Genomic DNA, 22728 nt, shown 5'->3' with positions numbered 1-22728 from the left:
TTAGCTGCACTGTTTCAACGCCAAATCCTGCATTTTATTTTGTAATAAGTAAAAAAAAAGATTCACAGTATCTCTCCCAGAACACTTAACTGCAAGTTTTTTAATTTTAAGAAAGCATTTCTGCAATAGAAATCAAACACACTGATTCCAAACGTTTCATGTATTTGCACAAAAGAAACATGAGTCACAACAAACAGATCACAATACTTTCCAAACTTTAAATACATTTAGAGATCATTGTTTAAATAAATTCTCCAAAAAATATCTCTTGTTCATGTCACATATTTACACTGATCTTAGCTTCTAGTGATTGTATATCCATGTTACTAATTCAGGACTTTATTATTCTTGCTTCCATGAAAACTTTTCCCCATTAACATGTGAAAGATTGACCTCATGCTTAAATAAGCAGCCTCACGGCTCTTTTTAAATTAGGCAATTTCAATTTTACATATTGGTGTCAATACGTAACAAAGAAAACTGGATGCTGTCACAGTAACAGATTATGACTTTGTAGGCCTCTTGTGAGTTTTATCACAAAGACAGCATTTGTCTTATAAATCCTGCTTCTAATTTACACTGATTGAGACGCTGGTCTGTGCATATTTACTTTGCCCGATGTAGAACAGAGATCATCCTTTCTCAGTGCTCGTGTGCAATGAGTGGGGCAGGATAGTTTTGTATTTGCTGAATAAAATACAGACAACACAAAGACATGACAACAGCAGAGAACTCAACTTGAAAAGGTGGTTACACTGCCAATTCTGACAAGCCATCAAATATCTTAATGTAACCTTGTTCTACCAGACACACGATGTCTGAATCTAGCCATGATTAACAGTTATGTAATTGTGACTTATGCTGGAATGACAGGATGTTGTCACTAGAACAGATTGATCAAACCAGTAATGCTATGAATGTCACATTTGAAACACGCTCAATAACTACATATGGCACAGAAACTGAGAGCCCACCTTTTAAGTGACAGAGTTTCAAGCGTTAACCTCGGTTGCAAAAGTCTATACTGGGTATATTGTTGTGTCATAATAAAGTCAAAATATGTCTGCATAGTCTATTGTTGTCCATGACAAAAAAGCAATGCTGCACTAAATGTAATAAAAACATATTCTTGCTGCTTTTGTCACAGCATCCAGTAGAAGCTTGAAACCTTTCAATTTATTTTAAAATGAACCTCAATCTGGTTGGACAAGCAAACAAAAAACTAGCTGGTATGAAAGTTTGTTTAATTGTTTGGAATAATTTACAACTTGTTTTCATGTTTGTATAGTAGTATTCTACAGGTGGCTACTGACACGATGCTGTTAGCTATAACACAGAATCTGTATTTCCTGCCCACCTAAAGCTCCATATCTTTTCTTACTCCTTTCAAACACACCTTTCATCAATGTGAGGAATACAGCTGAGACAGGCCTGTTGTAAGGAGCGATTCAGAAATGTAAATGCAGTGCCTTTTGGATTCAGGCTCAATATTGTGCAGTAAAACAAATCAGGGAGCGCACTGGAGAATTTGTTGTTTGCTTCTTTAACAATTATAATTAGCATTCATAGCATTTTTGAAATCATTATCATTTTGAAATCATAATCATTGAAGCACTTTGTTTTAAACAAGGTTTAATGAGAAACAAAATGACAATCAATACACTTTGAGTATACCCATGGAGAATAGCATCATGCACATTTACAAAAAGAAAATGAAGAGTAAAAATCCTAAGTGCAGCAAGAATGTTTTCTGCAGTCAAACGAGGTTTCTCTTTTCTACAAAACCACAAAAAACAAACAAACTTGAGGTGTATCCATTTCCATTCTTGGGCAACTTTTCTTATTGTAAAAAGTTTGAATAAAAGTGGGGAAAATGTTTTAATGCACTGAGAACTAGGTGAAGAAAAAGCCCTGTGGACAAGTTCACAATTGGTTTCTGTACCTTTCCTTTCAGATGAGGATGATTGCATAGTCTCTTAAGAGATTTGTCATCTCTCCTATTCTTGTGTTATTGCTTCACACAGTGTCAAACTTGTGTTTTAAATAGTCTTTCATAACCTTTGCAAGTGGTAGATCCTCCAAGAATTTCAAGCTTTGAAGGCCAATACAGTGACGGATTTTTATTCGACACAAATCTTGTAGAGTCCGAGGTTGTCCTGAAAGAAGAATAGAAACAATGACTACACATGACTATCATTGACTCCCAGTAACATGACAGAAACAGAGCAAGAAATATCAACTCTGAGCAAAATTATTAGCAAGAGTAGATGTCTCGTTATTTAACAATTAATACAGTGACAGTGCTCACATGCCCCCATTAGTGCAACACTTCGAGTTTTAATTCTACTTTATCTCACAGCAGTGTTTGCATCCTACTGCATTCCAAGCATAAAATAAAAACAATAAAATTGAGAGGAAAGTTAGATAATCAATCAGGGTGAAGGTGCACATAACATAATATTAATAATATTATCAAATTTTCTTTTTCTGGAAATCAATACACTCTGCAAAAGAAAAAAACCCCTCACACACGGTCAAAACAGCCGACTGAGTCAAACAAAGGGTTAGAATAGGGAAGAAAGGTCATTCAAATAACTGGATATGGCATGGTTGTTCATCTGCCACACAACCATCTCTCAGGTTTACAGAGAATGGCCTAAAAAAAGAGAAGCTAGCAGTTCTCGGTGTGAAAATACCTTGTTGGTGTTGGATAGGGCTGTGCGATATGACCAAAACCTCATGTCCCGATATAAGACATCTATCGTCCGATAACGATATAAATCACAAACATTTAACATTTGCTGTAAATTCTGTGAATCTCGGGCAGCTCGTCTTGCATGAAGTGTTTCCAGCTGCGCGTCATGTAGCTGGAGTCGAGTGTTTTAACCGATGCATGAAACGACACATTTTTAGACATAAGTTGTAACGGCGCCGTTTTCTTTGTGAGTATTTATTACACGGCGTGCTGCGGGGGAAAGCCTGTTCTAACGTTTGAGTCTAAGGTTTATTTTTTTTAGCACCTGACGGCTCTTTTTTGCTTCTCATTTGTAAACTCTGCATACTCATTCACATGATTCAGTTTATTTTGAAAAGTCTCAACAGGCTCTTAAGCTTTATTGTGAAAGGTTTACGTGGAAAACAAACCAGCGGACAGTGGAGCCACGTGATGGTTTTTACCATAATTGTTGCTAACGACAGCATGTAAAAACATGTCTGTCAGTAGTGTGGTTTTATTAAATATAAGAGAAAGAGAGAACTTTAAGGAATGAATACAGCCACTACAGTGACATAAGAACCATGAAAAAATATTGCCGTAAACAGTTTATTTTGCGACACCACGAAACAAACGATAGCTTAAAATGAAACGACAGACGTTTTTATATCGTTATATCGAACAGCCCTAGTGTTGGATGTTTTCAAATATTAAATAACCTCAAATTGGTTCTTTCACCAAGTCCAACAGCCCTCTGTGGTGTGGTGGAATAGAAGGATTTGCAGAGGACAAGTCTGCAGAAACTGTGTAATGCTATTGTGTCAGTATGGTGAAACAATGACTGAGGAATGTTTTGGGAACCTTGCTGAATCTAAAGGCAGTTCTGAATAAAAAAAAAAAAACGTGGTCCAGACTTGACAATTACTGATTCCTGATCATGCTTCGGTAAGAAACTTAGCTATGTTTGTGGTATGATGTGCATGTAGCGTGCTGTTATGTTGTAAATTGTCTGGATACGCTTGGGAAGAAAAACATTTTTAATTGCATAAAATGGCACTGATCACATCAGCTGATGGGGAAACATTGTTGGTTTTCCTGGAAAATTACCATAAAATTATGCACTACCCACTTAAAATTCATGAAACTGTTCTGAATATCACTTATTTGTTACTTAAAATTATTTAAGTACAATTTGTGTCTCCTTTCCTGTAACCCCCACTAGAGCTGGGCGATATGAGATTTTTTCATATCACGATATGTTTTTTTCATTTCAGGCGATAACGATATCTATCACGATATAAGCCAAATAACTATATTTGTAAGATTTAAATGTGCCGTTGCTCACAAGTAAAATGTGAAATAATCAGCAGCTTGTTTTTAAATATTTATTTCCCATAATAAGTTCAACAGGGTAGATGTACTTAAGGAACATGAGACTTTTTCAGATAAATAAAGGCAAATATTGCAAACTACACAAAAGGCAGCCGCTAAAGCGTTTAAGTTTCAAAATAGAACAAACGAAACAGCCTAATTTGTCAATTCCACTTAGAAACAAAATATTAATTCTAAAAATAAATCTTAGTTTGTTTTACAGAAGAACAGACAAAACTGACTAACTTTTGTCAATATCAAATAAACTGAGAACTAAAAGGAAATTCTCAATCTCTCCTTGTTGTATAGCTTAGCTTTTCAAACAGTTGTAACAGTTACTTTAGTCTGACAAAAGCCGAATGACGAATTAGCGCTTCCAGTCAGAGACTGAGGCTACGTCCACATGTACACGGGTATTTTTGAAAACGGAGATTTTCCGTTTTCGTTTTAAAAAATAATCCCGTCCACACATAAAGGCAGAAATGAAGGAAAACGCTGCTATGAACATGCCAAAGCAGCAGGTGGCGCTAGATTCCTAACCGTGCAGAAATGTTGGCCAATCAGAAGTCTAGAAGCCTCGGTGGGAAAAAGTAAACAAAGCTGGGGCATAGAAGCAGAACAGAGTCGTATGTGTGGACGGACAGTAACTGTGTGTATATGTAAGCATTTAAACACTGCAGAGAGTAGAATTAACAGTAACAGTATTGTAGAAATTCATTTCACCGAAACAATAACGTGGCGCACAGTGTGACGCATGCACCAGTTTATTGTATTTCCAGACTTGCTTTCGGCACAATTTACAGTGCACGCTACTCTGTTTTTTGTCAGACTTGAAATAGCTGAAATACCTTCACACTACGGAACTTCTATGGCTCTTCCGTTCGACAATCTCTCCGGCATTGGAACCATCATCTGTTTTCTCTTCGGTCACACTCATTTCCTCCATTACCCGCTGGCTGCTTCCCAAACAAACACACGTGTGGCTTGGCACTTGTGCTGTACGTTACAAGTCACGCGATGTGACGCTGCGGCTGTGATTGGTTCGGCTCTGCGCTACTTAATTTGGATTGGCTGATCTTTTTTTTTTTTTTTTTTTTTTTTTTTTTTTTTTTTAAGAGGACAAGAGCAGCGAGGTCTATCGCGATAGCTTAATTTCTCTATCGAGTAAAAGTTATATCGCGATACATATCGTTATCGTTCTATCGCCCAGCTCTAACCCCCACCTCCTTGTACGTATGTAAAAAGGGAAAGGCAGAGACTTTACAAAGTTGCTGAAATATACTGACCCCAAACACACAACTCCAGAGCCCAGAATGATCTCAAGACTAGAGCACAACCATAAAAAGGAGATAAATCAGAGATTAAATGCACGTGCCATGAGCCAGTTGATTAATGTATAGACAACACTGATGAGCCATTTCACCACAGTACTATAGTCATTTTGGGCCTTCAGAAGAAAAAACCCAGAGTAACAAAATCTGCATATCTAGTAGTGTAAAACATGCTGACATGTTTTGTACGCTGTCGAGTCGGTTTTCAACCTTACCTTTTTTTTCCTTTAAGAAAAACAAACAAACAACCCAAAACTCTGGCAGTTCACCACTTACTTTTGTTCCATTGCAAGCTATTCATTGGACCTGGATGAGTTGAATTGCAATAACTGGAAAAATTGGGGTGTTCTAAAACTTTTGACTGGTAGTCTAAGTTTGCATAGCTAACTTCAGGATGGTGCTGCATGAGATAACCCATTGTTTTATTTAATGATATAAAGAAATATTTTGGTATCCCAAATATTGATACTGAATGCTATATCTATATTTGTTGCACAAAATGAAACAGGCAGAATATTGCAATACTATGTTGTAGCAATTTTCTTTCCTTCACCCCTAATTTTCTTTCATAGTTAAGAATATTTACTTTTTCCTCCTTTATGCAACAAACACAACATTGGCATATTCTTCACAATGCCACCGGACTTATATGACAAAGAGTGTGTTACTCACTTGTGACCTTCTGCAGGAAATCCAGACAAGGCCGGCTAATCCCTGACATGCTGACAGACACAGCCACCGGAGTCTGGCCCTCGTAATTCCTAGTATTGGTATCTGCTCCATACGTGTAGAGCATCTGGGCACACAACACATCATCCCTTAGAGCTGACAAATGTAAGGGAGTTTGGCCATCTTCAAGGCGTCCAAGATTAGTGTCCGCTCCCCTCTGCAGGAACATGCGGCAGTATGAGTGATTGCCTTTGATGACAGCATAGCGTAGCAGGAAGCCATTTTGAATGTCAATGTTGGCGCTGTGGTCAAGGAGGATCCGTACACAGCTGGAGCGCTCGCGGATTATGGCAAGCTGTAGTGGCGTGGTTCCTTTGTCGCTCAGAGGGTCTACCTCGGCCTTGAACTCGAGCAGCAGCCGCACGAATGAGTCTCGACCATAGTGGGCGGCCACATGCAGCGGCGTCCAGCCATCGTTACTTTTTGCATTTATAATGTCACTTCGAAACTCTGACTCCAGCATCAGTCGGGCAATGCGTGCTCTGCCATGCATTGCTGCATAGTGAAGTGCGGTGAAGCCACCAATAAAGTCCTTCACTGTGGGGTCAGCTGTACAGACGAGTGAAAAGAAAAGAAGAGTTAAATGCAGCAGACGCTTCATATTATAGGATTTATGATAAGCCAAGATAGTACAGTCCAAGAATAATCTGCTAGAAAGAATTTTTCATCAATTCGTATTTACAGTGCATTCCTGCTAGACTGTTATACTTTAAGTGGACATGAAACACGAAGCCCTGCTCTCAGAAACTGACAGATTTAACAGTCTGTGAAGTTGCATTTAGAAAATAAGTGTTCAAAGTTAAAGTTTTGAGAACATGTTGGTTGGGTTGCAGCTAATAGGTTTACATTAGTGTATGTTAGCTAACTAGTAGCTGAACCAATACCTCACTGCCCAAAAAGCTGATTCTGTCATAGCGCGGTGGTGGCAATGGGAAATCTTTCAAAGATAATGGCAGACGGCTTAAGTGGAGTGGCCAAACAGTCAACTTTTAAAAGTAGCAACAGGGTTTTACCTGACTTATTCATGTAGCAATTTAAATGTTTAGTTATGGGCAAACTGAAGCTTCGTAAAACACTGAAACATTTGAAGCATTTGTGCTGGAATTGTACTGGTTTTGAAACAATATCAAACCCATCTCCACAGTGACCCCTGCTGGCCAATTTGGATATTGCCACATCTTAAACAATATTCAGTCAAACAGTAATGCAGACAAGCCCAGCACAATTCCTAACAAGGTTTTATTTTTAATTAATTTAAAAATATATAATTAAATGAAGAAAATAAATGTTCTCCTTCTTTATAAAAAAGGTAAGATTTATTTTCACAGGCTAATTCTGACCAATTATAACAGTCCATTTTATGCACGAGTTAGGACAGAGTGAGGAACCAACTTTGAGGGAGAACTGGTGAGATTGTTCTCTCCACCCCGATGATACACCAGGACAAATTCAGCAGTGTAAGAGGAAAAAGAGCTCGCTGGTGCCAGATGAGAGATGGAGAGGAGAACAGGAGAGAATATAAAGACTGTTCTCCCTTTGTAAAGGACCGCTAGAAAGGTTTAACCCTTTAACCCTAACAGGTTAGGGCTACACTGGTGGCAACGTTTCTTTAAACTACTGCAACTCTTGAATGATGTGGGCAATCTGAAAAATGGCAACCGCTCTTGAAAGCAGCAACTCTGCGCTTTTCAGTGATATTAAGAGTCATTACATTAATCCGAAGCACTGCATCACAGCAGCCCCAGGAATGCAAAGGTTGAGAGAGTGAGCGTGTGCAGTGGAGTTGTGCAGAAAACTGATGTTTTGTTGGACACTTTTCTAATTATTTTATTAGTGTGGTGGGTTTCTTTTTCAGCATTTTCTGCCATGTTTTTTCCAATTGTTTTATTTTTTTTAAGTTCTATACATGACCTATCACCCATTACAAAATATACACTGCCCTGCCAACTTCTAACATTTGAAAAAGCATGGTTGCTAGGCAACCCAACCCATTTAACAGCCTTGCACTTCTGGCCTTTAAAGCACCTGGCCTATGCAGACCAGGTAGTTTTTTGAAGGATGCGGGGCCTGAATTGGGGCACACCTTGACTCTGTGTATGAGACTCACTGCTGCTATGTTATCTTAAATCAGTCATCTGATTTGGATGCGCTAGCCCGTCATCTCCAGAGTGTATGTCCATGGTTTTTCTGATTCTAACAGAAGATGCACGATAATAATCATATTCTGGGGTGACAAAATGGTATCTGGATGAATCTTAAGTCATATGAATAATATCCCAAACGTGGATTCTGTTCATCTGGACATGGGTGAGTGAAAAAACTTTTCTCCCATTGAGAACGATGAGTCAAGATGAAAAGAATGAACTTTTGGGATTTGGGACACTTAAACATTTTTTAAGTGTTTAAGGGATATTTATCTGAATGCTATAGAAGTGACTTCTTTTCAAATTTCACCTAACATAGCTGAATAAATGCCCACTTTTTAGTAACACAATGCCCTGTAGCATTAACAGCAAAAACATTTTCAGGTCGTGGGGTTGGGGGTCTGACCTCCATGCTCCAGGAAAACTCGAACACATCTCTCTTTTCCCTTGGCTGCTGAGAAGTGAAGCAGTGTCCAGCCATTGGCATCGCGGATCTTTGGCGAGTATCCTTGCTCCAGCATTCTCCTAACAGTGTATACATCCCCTGCTGCCACTGCAGCCTGGATCTGCAGCTCTTCATGAAGCTCAGGGTTCCTTCTGCAGTGGTGGTTCAACATCCTGTCACATTTCGGAATGGTAATTTTCATCTGTACCTAAGCTCTGTTTAAAATAAATAAATAAAAATCAGTAAATATATTCAGATTCAGATGGTACATTAAGCATGACTGAAATTAAGTTCAGACTTATGGCCGTGGCTTTTAATCTGAAAAGACAACACTAAAATTGAAAAAGTAGTAACGCATTACTTGGTGATAGAAGTGGCCTAAGAGCCTGTGTCAGTTTAAGTGTTGTTTTCAATAAATTGCATGATCAAAAATTTTTTGGCCTCACTCCCATTTCTTCTTGTTGCATGCTGAAGCTCAACTTGGAACCCTGTTAATATCCAACCATGAAAAATATGATTTTTTGCCATTTTTCAAGTATGTGAATGAAGTCTGCCTACCGCCTCAGTGCAACAAAGATCTACAGTTTAAGCAGTTCATTGTAGATCTGACAGACTTGAATGGACATAAATGGCTGACAAAACACACAAATCAAGCACACACAGGTGGTGCATTAAAAAAATATCTTAAAAAAAAATCAAAATCAAAATGTTAAGTCATTTTAAGCATAAGAATAGGAATCAAAATAATACTGAAATGGTGTACTAATGATGTTCAGGAGTTTTTAAGGGTTAACATTAATAATGAGCTTCCTCAAATATTGAGGAAGCTCATTATTTGATCGAGGGCTGAGTGATGAGGAAAATCTAATATCTATATCTCATGATATGTTTAAATAACCTCCAGAATCAAATGTTTTTTTCAACCACATGAGTGCGGAAGGAAAAACTCTTTTTTTTTTTTAACAGGAAGAACCCTCCGGCAGAACCAGGCTCTGGGAGGGGCGGGGCATCTGCCGTAACCAGTTAGGGAGATAGAAGGAAGACAGGATAAAAGACATGCTGTGGAAGAGATTAATAACAAGTATGACTCAAAGCAGAGAGGTCTATTAACACATGAAGAAGAAATACTCAAAGCATCATGGGATTTGTTAAGTGTGGATAGTTAAATGCAATTGCAAGTTGTGCCTTGTTCTCAGAAGGACAGCAAGTGGACAGGGATAGGTGAGATGAGGCAATGCAAGGAGGAAGAGAGGCAAAGAGTGATTCAGAGGCAGAGCCTGGTTTATTTCCCACAGCTTGTGTAATCTGTTGCCTTATGGTTCCAAGCACTGTCACCAATCTTTGCATTTCATTATTATCTCACAACACTTGTTTAATCAGCTACCAGCTCTCCTACAGACTTTTTAAATGTCTACAGTAGGGCTGGGCCATATTATACCGTTCACGGTAATACCGGTATAATGTTAGGCAACGATAGGAAAATGAAATATCGCGATAGAATATGAGTAAAACGCGCATGCGCAGTGCCTTTGTTTTCATACGCACATGGCCGATTGTTGAGTGAAACAGATGAACCAGAACTGGTTTGTAAAAATGGTGCAACTTCCGTGATGTGGAACTGGTTTGGTGTTTGTCCGTCAGATACACGACAAAGCACATTTTTTTGCAGAACATACAAGCAGCCGTCGTTATTGTCGGACTAAGATGCTCTTAAATCTGGGAGTGATCTGGGTCCTAAACTCCGTATCTTCAGGTCAAACAACACTGCAGCATCACTGAGAGTTAAAAACTGTCTAAATTCTTTCATCTTTAATAAAACGATCAGCATTGCTGCTTTACCAGGTGTAACTATGAAGTTTAACTTCCAGGCATCCATGAAAACAAAAGTTATTACATTTAACGGAGTTAGAAGTTAGCAGGAAGCTAGCGGAAGTTAGCTCGCTAGTTTCGCTAGTTACCTAAGCATGATATAGCATGTTCTGACTGAGAGATTTCTGAAAAAAATCAAACGTACAGCTCTGCTATCACTTCCAACATAAATGAAGACAGGAAACTAAACAGCAGTGACGTTTGTAGGGTTACTGAAGTTGGGCTAGCTGCTATATAATGATGTGCTACGTGATCGCTAGCGACACAGCTATGTTAGCATAACATAAACAGTGAAGCTGGAGGATGAACACTAACACTTTTCCACTTATAAAAGTTAACGTGAAGGTTCTTCATGGTTAGAGACAAATGCAATCGCATGGCAGGGTGCTGTAAACGGACCAAACTTCAGTCAGGAGAACAACTGAGATAATCCATCCACAATACGAGGTTAGTCATTAATATACTGCAACAACATGGGAATAGAGCAGCTGCCAGAGAATTCAACATTAATGAATCAATGGTACAGAAGTGGAGGAAGCAAGAAGAATGAGTTTAATAAAGTTTGATTTATCTGACTGCTTTGTTTCGCTTAATGTGCCTTATAATCCCGTGCACCTTATGGTCCGAAAAATGCGTACTGCACACTGCAGTTTAATGTTGCAAAGCACCTCTTTTTAACTTCAGTGGATATTATACACGGTTATGCTCAGGATATGTCAGCCCATTTCTAGTGGAAATGCCTTTTGGTTAAACTTTCAGCAAGGAATTTGCATTTGCACTGTTAAATTTTTATAAAGCTTTAATGTACATAAAAACCAGCTTCTTGTTTAAGTGAAAATAAATGGAAGGTTGTCTTTTTGCGCTAGTAATGTTCATTTCATTCATTTCATTTATTTATTCATTTTCAGGCACAACAAATACCTATATTGAACATAAAATACACAAAACAAAAAACAAAACTTGCCTGAAAAAGGAGTGGGACGAAGAAAACTTATTAAATCCCACCCCTATACTCACTCATCAACAAAAAAAAACAATAAACTTCCCGCAGCTACGCCCATCATTGCATACAGACCCATCAACAGCCCCGGGCAGTTGTATTTTGTCTTGCATCAATTATATCGTCAGTTATATCGTTATCGTAAATTTTCAAATATATATCGTGATAAATATTTTTGGCCATATCGCCCTGCTCTAGTCTACAGTGTCAGATCAACACAGCCCTGCCCTCCAGTACTATCAGGAGCAGCAGCAACACCTCAACAGCAACATTGTACCCATCGGGTAAGAAATAGGCTACCTTTGCTTTGCCTTGTCCCCGCCTGATAACAGTGATATAAAATGATGTGAATCCATATTAGATTTTTGAAGAATGCGGGTTGTTGTTATTCACCCTGGTCCCATGTGCCCCTTTTTAACTTTCAGTACCCGCCCCTTCAAAAATCTCTACACCGCTCTGCCTGAAAAAACAATGCCGTGGTCCCAGAGTCTGCCGAAAAGCGACAGACTGAGCACGAGGTGTATTCTTGCCTCGACACCCACCTTTGTTGTAGTGTTTGTGTTGCATATTAATTACGTCACAGGACACTTGGACGCGTTGCTATGACAATGAAAACGCACATTAGGTGGTACCCTATTATAATGGAAAACCAGTTAATCCAATTCGAGTCGTGGCGAATCAAACCGAGCAGGTACTAATGGGAAAGGAGCCCATCTGATCTTGAGCTGCTTTCCTGCTTCTCAATACTTTCCCCATCGCTCTGGTTAAAGTTAATCTTTGTTTTATGAGTCTAAAAATACAGCTTCTTTCCAGCTGATTCTGACAAAGTTGAATGTGATCTTCTTGTTCTTGAGTGTAACGAGTAGTCTGCAAATTGTTCTGTATTAACACTGATGATGTGTATTGATACAGTGTACATTGATGGGGTCTCCAAATTCTAGATGTCGACACTGATACACATGTAGAGTGTTTTTGATGAAATATTGTGAACAATGTTGTTACAGAAATAACTCTGGCACATTAGTTGTCTGCTATGGTCTTTCGGTGTTGGCTGGCTAGTGCACTAATTGTTTTTAAGGATGTACCACTGCCACTGGCCACTGCCAAATTTCTTACCATCTCTCTCTGGTTTATTGTGGGTTTTTTTCCCAGCCTAGTGATGGTGTACCTTGTGTGCACTGCCATCTGTCTGAGACTTCTATTCAAAAATGCAAAACTACAAATACAAAATCAGCTCTATGAGTCAACTTCAGGCATCTGCTTCATTTGTGATGACATAGCAAGGAAACAAGCCCCATCTGGCAATGAAACTGCTTTGGAGTCAACTGTCCAGTTAATTTTGAGCAGCTAAAAACAGGGGACTACAAGAAAAGGGTGTAAGCCGCTTCTTACTGTACTGCAGCTAGGATAGGCTCCAGCCCCTCCATCACCCTAAATTTCTCAGCAGTTAATCCAAACTCTGAAAAAACACTGACTTAAAGCTCAAAGTCTGCACTTGAACACATTTGACTTAAAATCCAGAGTGGTGGAGTATAGATGGTAAACGGACTGGTTCTTATATAGTGCTTTTCTACTCTGAGCACTCAAAATGCTTTACAAAACTTGCCTCATTCACACAAGCATACTGTACTGTTTCTATCTAATATTCCTATCTAACATTTACACGCATTCACTGACGGATGCATCTTGCCCAAGGATATTTGGCACGCAGACTGGAGAGACGAGGATTGAACTACCAACCTTCTGATTAGCAGGTGCTCTACCACCTGAGCTACACTTCAAAAGACCATCAAATCATTTTTTTATTAAATTATTAACAGTTTGAAAATTTGGTTGATCTCAGAATTGCACAAATAATGTATAAAGCAGCAAACAAATCTTTACTCCACGACATTCAGAACTTAGGAGTAAAAACTATAATTTATTAATTTTCTTTAATTCAGTCTTACTGAATAAAAAGCAGAAAACTTGGAATTTAAATAATATAGAGGCAAAACTATAAAAGTTGTATATATTCCCCCCAAAAATGTAATTATAAATGAAGTTATCTGAAAATGTACATGTTTGACGTATGTTCAGGCACAACAGTGGAATTTCAGAGACAGTCACTTTTTTGCTTCAGCTAACAAAGGCTTAACCATTACTTGATGAAGAGGTCTAGCAAGTTTTTTTGGTTTCCTTGTTGGGAGAAATTATGTTGATGTTAAAAGAAAAGAAACAAAAGCTAATGTTTTAGATATTAAAATGTACCTTTGGACCAGCTGAAGAGATAGGCTTCTTTTAGTCATATCAGAGCTGCTTTGCAGATGTACTGGTGCACACTGTGAAGAACTGAGAATTTGTTTCCCTGTGGCACACAAACACAGTCATCAAAAAGAGATTAGAGGCAATGAAGAGTATTGTGAACGCTAACGGACAGAGTCAATTGATTATGGATACACCCCATTTATTGCTGAAAACCACAACAGCCAAACAATAGTAACAACCAGAGAGTTAAATACAAAAAAAATAATGATATGCATATACACTACCCAAAGGTAAACTTACTAATTACACTATTTTTTAGCCAACCTGGGAAAACTTTGCAAATGAATGAAAACGTAACTGTCATTACCTTAAAAGTTTGGCTCGTTAGTTTAACTCGTTTGTGATAAACAATAGACATCACCGTGGCTTTATTTGCTAACATGACCAATAATACAAAGCACGCACAAGTATACAGATATAACTTACAAAAGCTCGGCGGTGAAGATAGCTCGTTTCCACCACCCCAGAAAGTGTAACGACAGTAGATCCTTTTAGAATAACCCATGGTCTACGGCTGTACGTTCTTAGAAGGTTAGCTGAAGCTAGTTAGCCAGAAAGCTAACAAACTCATTCGCTCGTTTTTAATTTTATTTGGCTTCATTTGACTTTTTACACTATTATAATTGGGTAGAAATAAACCCCCAAACACAGCGCGTGTGGATATTAAAAGGAATTCTACGCCTTTATTGACAAAACAGCAGCTCTATAAAACAAAGACTTACTTGTCAGACGCTGAACCGACGTGTAACTGAGCCAATCAGCTTTCAGGTATACGGAACGATTGAAGTTGTCAAAGCTGCATTATTCCGTTACTTTCAGCACAAATACAATACCAAACAAAGAAGCTAGTGTCAAACTTTTATCCATATCTTTGTAGGTAATGACAAGAATAATCTAACTGTTCAACACTAAGACTTAATCAAAGAGTGTCTGCGAAGAGCTTCACCAGCGTGACTCCATCAGCAAAAACAATAACACTTCCGTCTGCAGACTTTCACAATATAAGTATAATTTCCACAGCCCCAAGCACGTCAAGAACTACCATTTGCAAAGCAGACGTATGAAACTGTATTTTAGGATGCAATTAATTTAAAATAAATCAGAAAGGCAAGGAAACGTGCATATATGATGATGCTATTCTGATTAATCAATTTGCAGATTAATGATCATAAAACTAACCTCACGGCCCATTGTTAGTCAGTGGAGCTAGTTTCCATCATTATTCTGCAGTCAGCTGAGATTAAAGGAGTGGTTTGGATGAAGAAACCTTTCTCCTACAGAAAACGTCCAGTTTGACAGAATGAACTTTCTGAAACTAGACACATTATATAAATCCATGGTCATTGTAGTAAATAAAGTGCTAGTATTATATTCACTATTATATATTCCCCACAATGTAAAAACAACAACAACAATATAAAGTTGTGTTTTCATTTATTAGACTTTTTTGTTTTATTTTGGTAATGCTTCACGTATTTTGTAGGGGTACTTCCGTGTATATCACGTGGGAGATCCACGCGGAAGTAGCCGCGCAATGGAGGGCAATATGAGTTGTAAAGACGAAGACCTGTCCGTAATGACAGGGCTTTTTAACTGTTTGACAGAAGCGTACAGATGCTTTCTTGCGGGATCGTATCCCCCCCAAAATGCTGCCGATGTAGCGGGCGTAATATATTCCGGCTTTTGTGGACCTGTCCACGGGAAAGGCAGAGAAGGTTCCCCCTCAGAGTACTGCGGTGAAAACAGTGCGGAGCTGACTTGCATGTGCATGTCTTTCCTCGGGAGGGTTTCTTCCAATCTGACGTCTCAGGGGCTGCATCCAGACGTTAGGTTTTATTATGCGGAGGTCCTAAAAGTATTGCTTGAAGACATGGATCTCATCACGCACCTTGTAAGTGCTACCACTGCTCAGGGAGTAAAGACGTAAAGTTATCTTAATAATTGATTTAATTACCTTTTCCATAGGTAAAGCGGTTCCAAGCCGAGGACCACATTATCTCACATCTGGCTGCAAAGACGGCATCAAACTGTGTTTTTTACCTTATCTGCAAATCTGTAAGTAGTCATTCTTTGGGGATTCGTCTTCAGCAACGACTTTTTGTTTCCGTCTCTGAGATGACCGAAGCGCTTTAGCCTACCTACTGTAAATCACATACTATTAAAAAATATGCAACACTGTTCATTGTGTGTAATGTTAAGAATGGTGAAAAAAGCAACGTTTAAAATAACGTAAAAGGGTAAAACTTCAGCAACTGGTAGGTTGTACGACTAAGACCAGACTGGCCAGCCTGTGCACCACCTGGACTTACAAGAAAGCCTATGACTCAAAACCTCACACATGGAACCTGGAATTCATAGAGCTACACAAGATGAGCAGAACCCTAATAGTAAAAAAAGAGAGGAAAGGTAGTTACTGCAATCCTCTAAGGTCTATCAGAAGGCAACACACTGAAAATAGCCAATTGGGAACCATGAAAAGGCTACTAGGAAAGCTACAACAACCCAGCGAGTAAGGCAGGTCCTGAGAAGTAGGTGAATGGGAAGAACAAGATCAAGGCAATCGCCACCTACACCCAAAGGAGGAGATCAAATCCACTGACATCAAGACAATGAAGCTTCTTACTTATGCATCTAGCCCTCTGAGACTGTACGCTGAGCGGAGGGAAGGAGACCAAGTGTCAGAAGCACTATCCAGGGTGAAACAACAAAGAGCCACATCATTTATTGTGGCCATCAGGAAGATGTATAGTACCATATCACCCCAATGGAGCACTTTGCTCTCAGATTGCAGCTTTACTTGTGGTTACTGGGATATTTAAAAGTAGTATGGGAGGCAGAACCTTCAGGTATCAGGCACCTTGTCTGTGGACCCAGCTTCCAGCTTGGATTTGGGAGACAGAGACCCTTTCTACTTTTAAGATTAGGCTGAGGACTTTCCTTTTTCTGAAAGCTTACAGCTATGGCTGAATCGTGTGACCTTGAATCCACACTTAGTAGGACTTAGCAGTAGACTTAGGCTGCTGGGGTCCTCTCAAGATGCACTGAGCGTTTCTCCTTCTCTTACCCTTTTTTACTCACCATCAACGGCTCTTTCACAGCATGTCTTTTATCTGGTCCCCCGCCCGACTGGTCATGGCAGATGGCTGCCGCGACCTGGTTCTGACGGGTTGGACAACAGTGGAAAGGAACTCCCTTTTAAAATGAAGGTTGAAAGGGAGTTTTTCCTCCCCACTGTTGCCAAGTCCTTACTCATAGGAGGTTATCTGTTAGGGTTTCTCTGTAAAATTTTAGTGTCTTTACCTTTCAGTATTGAGCACCTTGAAGTGACTGTTGTTGTGATTTGACAGTTTAAAATTGAATTTGAGTGCTTGTATGCTTAAATTTCTTAGGGACTTATCAGTCCTGCCTGGCAGAGGAAATGTGAACAAGCATTTCAGAACCCGTGGCCTGGTGCTGAATTAGATGCCTGTTTGTGGTCACTGACTGAAGTCTCCAAAAAACTTCTTAAAGGAGCTCATCGAGGTAAACGGTGTTAGTAATTTTCATTTTCAAGGAGTCCAAAATCCGCGATATCTAAGCTATAATGGTAACAAAAATACAGAAAATTGTAGAAACTGCAGCCAGAACATTTTAAGATTTTGAACATTTAAATGAATTTACTGAAAGATGAGTTTATTGAAATCATTTGTTCTGTAGCTAGGCTAACTCCTTGGGGTAAGATATGGGCAGATATGATGCTTACAGGATGACGGTTGATTTTGTCTACTCTCACATTTTGAATGCCTTTTTTTTCCTTCCATTAGAGCTCATGACACTTCTGGTAGGTTTTGACCTCACTCTAAGTGTTCTATGTTCAAAACTGCTCCCTGAAGAGAAGAAACACATGTCACAGCATTCAGTGGATTTTACCAGAAGCTCACACTGGGGAACATCATTATGTCTACTGCTAGACCTGCTTGAGGTGCTGACTTCTTCTAGTTTGGTATGTGGAGCTGGTGTCCGTTTGAAGAGTCAGAGAGTAACCCACCTTCACTCGTTGGCCCTCCTAAACATCTGCTGCTCCTCAGAGTATTATGTTAAAAAGAGAGTGCTGCTTCTTCTAAAGAGAGCAATCCTCCAGAAGGCTGGAGAGGACTGGATTTCAGGCGATGTGGCGTCAGGGAGGACGTGTGGAAACTGGAGCTCTGATATGAGCATTCTAGCTCGGACTGTGTTAAAAGCAGCTTCTGACAATTGGTTACTGAGTATTCAAATGCAGTCTGGCGCTTTCTTTGGAGGAACCAGGCACATTCTGGGAGATCAGATTCAGAACTGGGATTGCATGATGCTGAGAGCTGTCAGCCTCATTATTCTCAAGTCCATAGAGCTTTGCATCCAAACAGCTGCAGGATCAGGTGAGAATTAAAAAGAAATACCAGCGTGGTTGATGATCTATCATTTTTGCATGAGTACAATTAAAGATGTTGCTGAACTTTAAACCAATTAAATTAAAAACAAATCATTTGAAGCTCTTCTTTTTGATAACTGTGATAGTACTGGGTTTTTTTCCTCACTCAGAAATCTCAGCAGCACATTCAGTGGAAAAACAATGAAAGAGATGCTGAATGTTTTCACTCAGTGTCTGTTCTCTCCCCTGACCAGTCAAATCAAAGACAAAAATCTGGATGACAAATGCTTTGAAAATGACATTTGCTATTTCAAATGTTGTGTAGCCAATGATTGTAAATCTAAAGTTATTAAGAAATGATCAGTCAAAAGAGGGTTTTCAGGAAAAACTGTTAAATGTTCAGTTTCTATGCCATATGTCAGAACAAGCTCCAGAGTGTGATTGAAGTGGTGGGTGGGTCCTTTTACATTTGGAGAGAAGCCGTTCAATAACAGATTAAATGCAGAGTTGAAGCTGCATCTATGTTTAAGTCACCCACAGTAATTATTTTATCTGAACTGAGTGTGATAAATTGGAGAGAAGCTCGAAGTGCCAGGTGGACAATAGATATCAATAAATAAAATGTTTTTTGTCCTGGCTCTCTGCCATCACCCACACCTGGTTATGCGGCAGATGGCTGCTCCTCCCTGGCGGAGTTTCTGACGGTGGTTTCGTCCTTTATGTCCTCCAATGGGCAGGGATAGTTCAGTAGGTAGAGTAGTGGCCCCATGATCGGAAGGTCGGGGGTTCGACTCCACTGAACGGCTACCCTGAGGTACCCCTGAGCAAGGTACCGTCCCTACACACTGCTCCCCGGGCGCTGCACTGGTGGCTGCCCACTGCTTCACTGGGTGAATGGGTTAAATGCAGAGGAACTATTTCCCCATGGGGGACTAACACGCACACTTTACTTTACACTTTACTTTTACTTTTTTTTTTTTTGAAAAGAGTTTCGTTTTTCCATTCCACTGTCGCCAAATGTTTACTCAAAGGAGGTTGTTTGATTGCTGCAGTTTTCTTTGTATTATTGTCGGGTCTTTACCTTTAATCGCTTTCTCTAAACAGGCCAGGTTTCACCCAGGAAGTTTACCAATGATCTTAAAAGCCTTTATATGCTTTCTGCTGTGGCTTAGGCGTATGATTATCTTCTCAACACAGAAGTGAAGACTGCAACAGAGGTTCATGCATACATGCAGAGTCTGTGGGGCTTCCTGAGACAGTACAGGTTCAAACAGAGAGAGGTCACTCATCTCTGCTGCTGGATCAGCATGCTGTTTGGAGAACAGGATGATGACATGATGGAGGCAGCTAAAGCTCTGCTCTACATATTTCTTCATTACAGGTAAAACAGATACCAGATTTGGGTATGATATAAAAACTATAATGGTAAAGAGGTCCTGATGTTAGTTTACCATCTTTAAAGATGCTTAAAGATAACTTCTACACATGTAAAAGTATTCAGATTTAAAATATACATGTGTGTGTTTCTGTCACTGTTTACTGATACTTCACTGTCTTTCACTTTACCAGAAGAGAAAAATTCAAATAAGCTGTTAGTGTTTACGTGATATGTTCTAATTAGATTTTTCTCTCATTTTTAGACTGATGTCTGGGATGGATGAATTTGCAGTGCTGGAGACGGCCTGTGCATCTGGCTTTAACCCTCACTGTCACTTTGTGCTTCTGCTTCAGAGCATGTCCTTTGACTATAGCATCCTCCTAGACTTTCTGATCTCAGCTGAAACCTGCTTCCTGGAGTACTTTGTGCAGTACTTGAAATGCCTCCGAGATGATTGGCAGGGCTTCGCTGCAGCATGTGGACGTATCACTATGTCAGACTGTTGTCTTTCACAGCAGAAGAAGTTAGGCGCCGATAGGTCAACATTGAAATGTAAAGGAGAGCCAGATAAAGTAGAATCTGGTTCCTGTGTTATTCCACCAGCTGGAAGGCTAGGTATGGCTTCAGAGCTTCGCCTTGTAGAGTATGATACTTCTGATGAGTCTGATTCTGAGAATACAGTGGAATCTGTCTGTGCCTTGAATGGGAAACAATATAAGTCAACAGCTTTACTGAGTCCAAGACCGGAAGGATTATTACAGCCAGTGTTGCAGAGTGAAGAAACATCACATGCAAACATGGCATCTCTGTCATGGCAGCTTACTGGTGAAATATCAGTCAGAGCAGTCCATTGTTTGTCACAGCTTAGAGAGGTGGTAACGAGGCTGCACACAAAGAAGCTCTTCCCATATAACCCTTCTTCACTCTTAAAGCTCCTAGCGCAAGTAGAGAGCTGTTACCAGAAATCACACCTGTCACAATGCAGTAAATCATGAGGATGACTAGTTTCAGTGATTTTGTTTGTTTGCTGATGTGGTGTGCACTTCCTGTTCCTGCTATTGCACATATAAAAATATTATTGTCGATATTATAAATATTCATCCCTTTATCTGTATTTACATTTTGTGTTTCACTAATTGTTTTATATTTCTAAGTACAAATGCTATTTCATTGACAGTGTTACATTTAGTGCTCAGTCTTTAAAAAATATTACCATGTCTTACTATTATCATGTCATTAAGTAAAAAACGTCAAATTGTTTCTGAAGCTATACCATAGGGTGTCAGCAGAGGACTTTTAAGTGCATTCTCAGAAGGCAATTTTAATGTCACACTGGGGTGGATGTACCTCAGGAAGTTTTGGTGTTTTGGTCCCTGGCTGATCCAGTTTGTTTGAAAGATACCAAAGTTATTCACAGATGCATTCATCAGGGTCTAAATGTTGGATACAGAATGATCTGACTCAGGAATTGTCCCAGCTTTTATAAAGCGCTTTGAGTGCACAGATAGAATAGAAAAGTGCCTTAAAGTCCATTTACCATTCACTCCCAGAGTTGCTATTTTTTTTTATTGTAAAGCAGTTTTGCTCTACGATTATGGCTGTCAAAGAGAACCACATTTTGTGCCATTCCGAGTTTAAATTTTTGTGCTATTTTGGCTGCACTGAACGAATAAAACCCCATATTTGCTAGTAGATATAATTTTTTATTTTCATTTTAGAATTGTTGTCTCATTTCCTTAAATAAGCTTAAAATGGCTAAGCCATGCAAAAGCCGCCACAATTTATCTTCTGGCCAAAACATGTCCCATTTAAACAAGTGAAAATACAATTTTTGATCCCAAATCAACTAACGAATTCCTTTATGCTAAGATTTCATTTTTGACAACTTGCCTTTAATGTTTTGTTTTTATATTTGTCCAACCAAATGGGTGTCTTGCTAATGAAATGATGAACGTGTGCTGCTAATGATGTTAGATAATTTTGTGTGTGCAAGTCTTTTTTTCTTAGAAGGCCACACTGTGTGTCATAAACTAATTCAATAATAATTACTGATAGGTGACCTTTCAGAGCTTCAAAGCTATCTCAGCAGCAAGAACCAAAGCTCAGGTAATTTATGCAACTGCACTGCAGCCATGGTTAGAAGTATGAGCAGTAGTGCAGGAGCACTCTGCAAGAAGATGGCAAGACTTTACAGCACAGAGGAGCCTCTGGAAAAGACACATCATACTCCTCCGGGCTGACATGGAGGAGGCCTCGGACGTAGAAACAGACCAGCTGGAGTCCAACTCTGACTCATCTGAAGGTGAGAGTGAAAATATGGTTGAAGCAGTCACAGGATGGACTCCTTATCCCCATATTTTGGTCTTCAACAAAGACTGCAATGCTCTACTACCTCCCAGTAGCCAAAGGTTTGCACTGCTGCTGATGGATGAAATCCTGCAGCAAATTGTGGCCATGCTAAAACCTTGAATGGGAAACACTTAGTGGCTTATGTAGGGATGCTCATTTTTGATGGTGTTTACAGGGCAAAACTCTTCTTCTTTAACGGGTAAAATCCAAAAACTATAATATTTGATATTTATATTTCAGGCTGAAGTAGTTTTAAAAGACCATTGGTCATTGGTTTTCAAGATGGCAGCTTGTAGTGAGGTTGTACTAGGGAGTGCTAGTACACCAGTTCACTGATTCTACACCCATAACTTTAGAAATGCAATTTATTACAAGTTACTACAGTGACATTATCTGTAAGCCTGGGATGAGCATTAGCAGCTACTTTTTGGGACAGTCTGACAACATGCCGTGAAGGAAAGTTGTAATACCCAACACTGTGGGGGACCCCAACTTGCAGAGCGGAGAGGCAAATGAGGGAACTAGCATGGGAACTGATGCAGAGTTGAATATTGGAACACATCCATTAGTTTGTGAGGTGATTCAGGAAGTAACTGTGAAGTCATTGAAGATAAACTCGAGCCGGGTCTCCCTGCTATTTACAAGCACAAGGGAAACAACTGGAGGACCATGAGACGCACATAAAGGAAGCGGACGCCCGGATCT

At 39.5% G+C, this 22728-nt stretch overlaps 2 protein-coding genes across 3 annotated transcripts; one reads left to right on the top strand and one right to left on the bottom strand.

The window, feature by feature from the left end:
- Positions 1-25: 25 nt before the first annotated feature.
- Positions 26-14873, bottom strand: asb7 (ankyrin repeat and SOCS box containing 7). Of its 2 annotated transcripts, XM_085409614.1 has the most exons (5): positions 14632-14873; positions 13853-13949; positions 8695-8948; positions 6088-6693; positions 26-2156 (listed from the first exon to the last, which is right to left on the bottom strand). In XM_085409614.1, exons 3-5 carry the CDS (start codon positions 8933-8935, stop codon positions 2017-2019), a joined length of 987 nt encoding a protein of 328 aa, XP_085265740.1. In that variant the 5' UTR covers positions 8936-8948; positions 13853-13949; positions 14632-14873; the 3' UTR covers positions 26-2016. The 2 variants fall into 2 exon arrangements, with proteins under 2 accessions (XP_085265740.1, XP_085265749.1); XM_085409623.1 differs by lacking the exon at positions 13853-13949.
- A 556-nt stretch (positions 14874-15429) lies between these two features.
- Positions 15430-21373, top strand: lins1 (lines homolog 1). The gene is made up of 6 exons (XM_085409600.1): positions 15430-15800; positions 15875-15964; positions 17299-17431; positions 17713-18303; positions 19494-19677; positions 19937-21373. Exons 1-6 carry the CDS (start codon positions 15444-15446, stop codon positions 20667-20669), a joined length of 2088 nt encoding a protein of 695 aa, XP_085265726.1. The 5' UTR covers positions 15430-15443; the 3' UTR covers positions 20670-21373.
- The last annotated feature ends 1355 nt before the right edge of the window (positions 21374-22728 follow it).

The sequence above is a fragment of the Rhamphochromis longiceps genome, linkage group LG1 (genome assembly GCF_057381845.1).
Source record: "Rhamphochromis longiceps isolate RC_006_pf linkage group LG1, R_longiceps_female_GT1.1, whole genome shotgun sequence".
NCBI lineage: Eukaryota > Metazoa > Chordata > Actinopteri > Cichliformes > Cichlidae > Rhamphochromis > Rhamphochromis longiceps.
Note: the sequence above shows the minus strand (reverse complement) of the source record. Positions and strands in the feature narration are given on the sequence as shown.

Coding starts and splice junctions, on each gene's coding strand:
- asb7 (XM_085409614.1), bottom strand. CDS start 8,935: ATGAAAATTACCATTCCGAAATGTGACAGGATGTTGAACCACCACTGC. Junction 6,694..8,694: donor AGTTTTCCTGGAGCATGGAG/GTCAGACCCCCA, acceptor TCGTCTGTACAG/CTGACCCCACAGTGAAGGAC. Junction 2,157..6,087: donor TTTCCTGCAGAAGGTCACAA/GTGAGTAACACA, acceptor TTCTTCTTTCAG/GACAACCTCGGACTCTACAA.
- lins1 (XM_085409600.1), top strand. CDS start 15,444: ATGGAGGGCAATATGAGTTGTAAAGACGAAGACCTGTCCGTAATGACA. Junction 15,801..15,874: donor TGGATCTCATCACGCACCTT/GTAAGTGCTACC, acceptor CCTTTTCCATAG/GTAAAGCGGTTCCAAGCCGA. Junction 19,678..19,936: donor TACATATTTCTTCATTACAG/GTAAAACAGATA, acceptor TCTCATTTTTAG/ACTGATGTCTGGGATGGATG.